The sequence below is a fragment of the Tupaia chinensis genome, unplaced genomic scaffold (genome assembly GCF_000334495.1).
Source record: "Tupaia chinensis unplaced genomic scaffold, TupChi_1.0 Scaffold000187_1, whole genome shotgun sequence".
Lineage (NCBI taxonomy): Eukaryota > Metazoa > Chordata > Mammalia > Scandentia > Tupaiidae > Tupaia > Tupaia belangeri.
The window spans coordinates 4907607-4909295 of NW_006159662.1; the positions used below are offsets into that span (position 1 = coordinate 4907607).

General features: G+C 49.6%; 1 protein-coding gene across 1 annotated transcript in view; it reads left to right on the plus strand.

Moving 5' to 3' along the window:
• Nucleotides 1-969: 969 nt before the first annotated feature.
• The window catches only part of LOC102493625 (somatotropin), a 4580-nt gene continuing 3860 nt past the window's right edge, over nt 970-1689 (plus strand). Inside the window, exon 1 of the mRNA XM_027771139.1 lies at nt 970-1027. Within this exon, the coding sequence (XP_027626940.1) occupies nt 970-1027 (58 nt within the window). The remainder of the gene's footprint in view (nt 1028-1689) is intronic.

Below are 1689 nucleotides of genomic sequence, written 5' to 3' on the forward strand. Positions count from 1 at the left end.
CGCCTCACGGGAGTGAGCGGAGAGACGGGAGTGGCTCCTGCCTCTGTGAACACCAAGGAGAAAGGTGAGCTTGTGGATGGACCGGACATAGGGGCATGAGGGCCGGAAACACTGTTTTGACAGCAGAGCACAAAGGATAATTAATGCTGCCTCACTTTCTCTTTCCTCCTTTCTCCTGTGTCCCCTCACCCCTACCTGGGAAATCCCAGTAATAGAAGTCTAGTTTGACCCAGTAACTGTCTCTAGTCAACAGTTATTCAAGTTAAACTTTCCTTCTTGTTGAGCAGCAAACTGGCTCTCCTCCACTTTGTCGTTCTCTTTCTTCCTATAAGGCAATTTCCTCCTCTCTGTTTTGCAAGGCCGATAGTTCAAATACAGCGCTATGGTGACGACACCCACTCCAAGGGCAACAATGATGATGATGAAGATGGTAGAGCTGATTCCTTCTCCTGGTCCTGCCCAAACACAGAAAACAGAGAAAATGAGAGGGTTGGAGACAAGAGAAGCACCCCATCCCAGCCAACTGAGCCCACTTCAGTCTCATCCTCCCCAGCCTTGTAAAATCTTTCTTCTTTCCATTGTTGGGTAAGAATCTCAAACTGGCCGGCGGCTGGCAGGGAGGTTAAGGCAGCTAGATCCCACGTGGCCGATGGTGTGGATCCAGTCCCAGAACCGAAGGTTTGAAATGCATGCCAGATCCACGTACGTGCATGCCCAAAATCCTAAGAAGAGAATGGAGGAGAAGGGAATGTGGCATGGCCATCCCCCCTCAGCACTGGTCACCTTGTATATATGCATTTACACACACACACACAGACATAAACAAAACGAGGGAAATGTGGCAATTCGACCGGTCAAGAAGATTTCTGGAAACAGGAAACTCATACCCTTCTTTTGACAGGAAAAATCAGGCCTCTACTCACATAAGACATGAAGCTGGATCACAGTGGTTTTAATCAATCGCCGAACATGCACCTCCAAAGAGGCCTCACAGGAGAAATTTCGGCCATCGTCTTCCTCCCTGGCAGTAAGTGCAAGCCAAGCAGGCTCCCCAGGGGCAGGGCGGTCTGAGGCTCCCTGAAGCCAAAGAGAAGGGCTGGGGGAGGTTAACACATGCCCCGTGCAGGTCACATTAACGTCTGTCCCTGCCAGTGGGTATTCTTCTATCTCTAAGATTGGTGGAGGGAAGCCTTTGAGAAAAAGAGAAAGAAAACCAAACATGTCTCAAATCGGCAGCCACTCTATCCTTGCTGCTGGTGAAACCCCTTGGGTAGGCAGACAACAGGGCAAGGACTCCAGAAACCATGACTACTTCTGTAAAAGGAGTGGCAAGGTGGTTTGGGAGTGTGAGGGCTTCTTACGATAGACCCAGTGTGTGCACGTTGGGCCCTGCCTCTGCTGCCAGGATGGCAAGGTGTCTTCATCTTAGGGATTTCTTTCTCACCTCACATAACTGTTGCTAGGAAGAGGTTTGCGCCTCCACAATCACTCTGTAAGCAGGATCGGCTAAGGAAACTGAGGGCAACAGCTGGACAGGACTACTATGACAATGCAATGCCTGTCCCCATAGCGTCTGTGCTTACTATGGCCAGATGAGAGTGACCTAGCAACTGTGAGTGGGTTGAATGAGTTATTACATAAATAAGAGAACACATGAATGAATGAGTGAAGAGATGACAGGCAGGAATG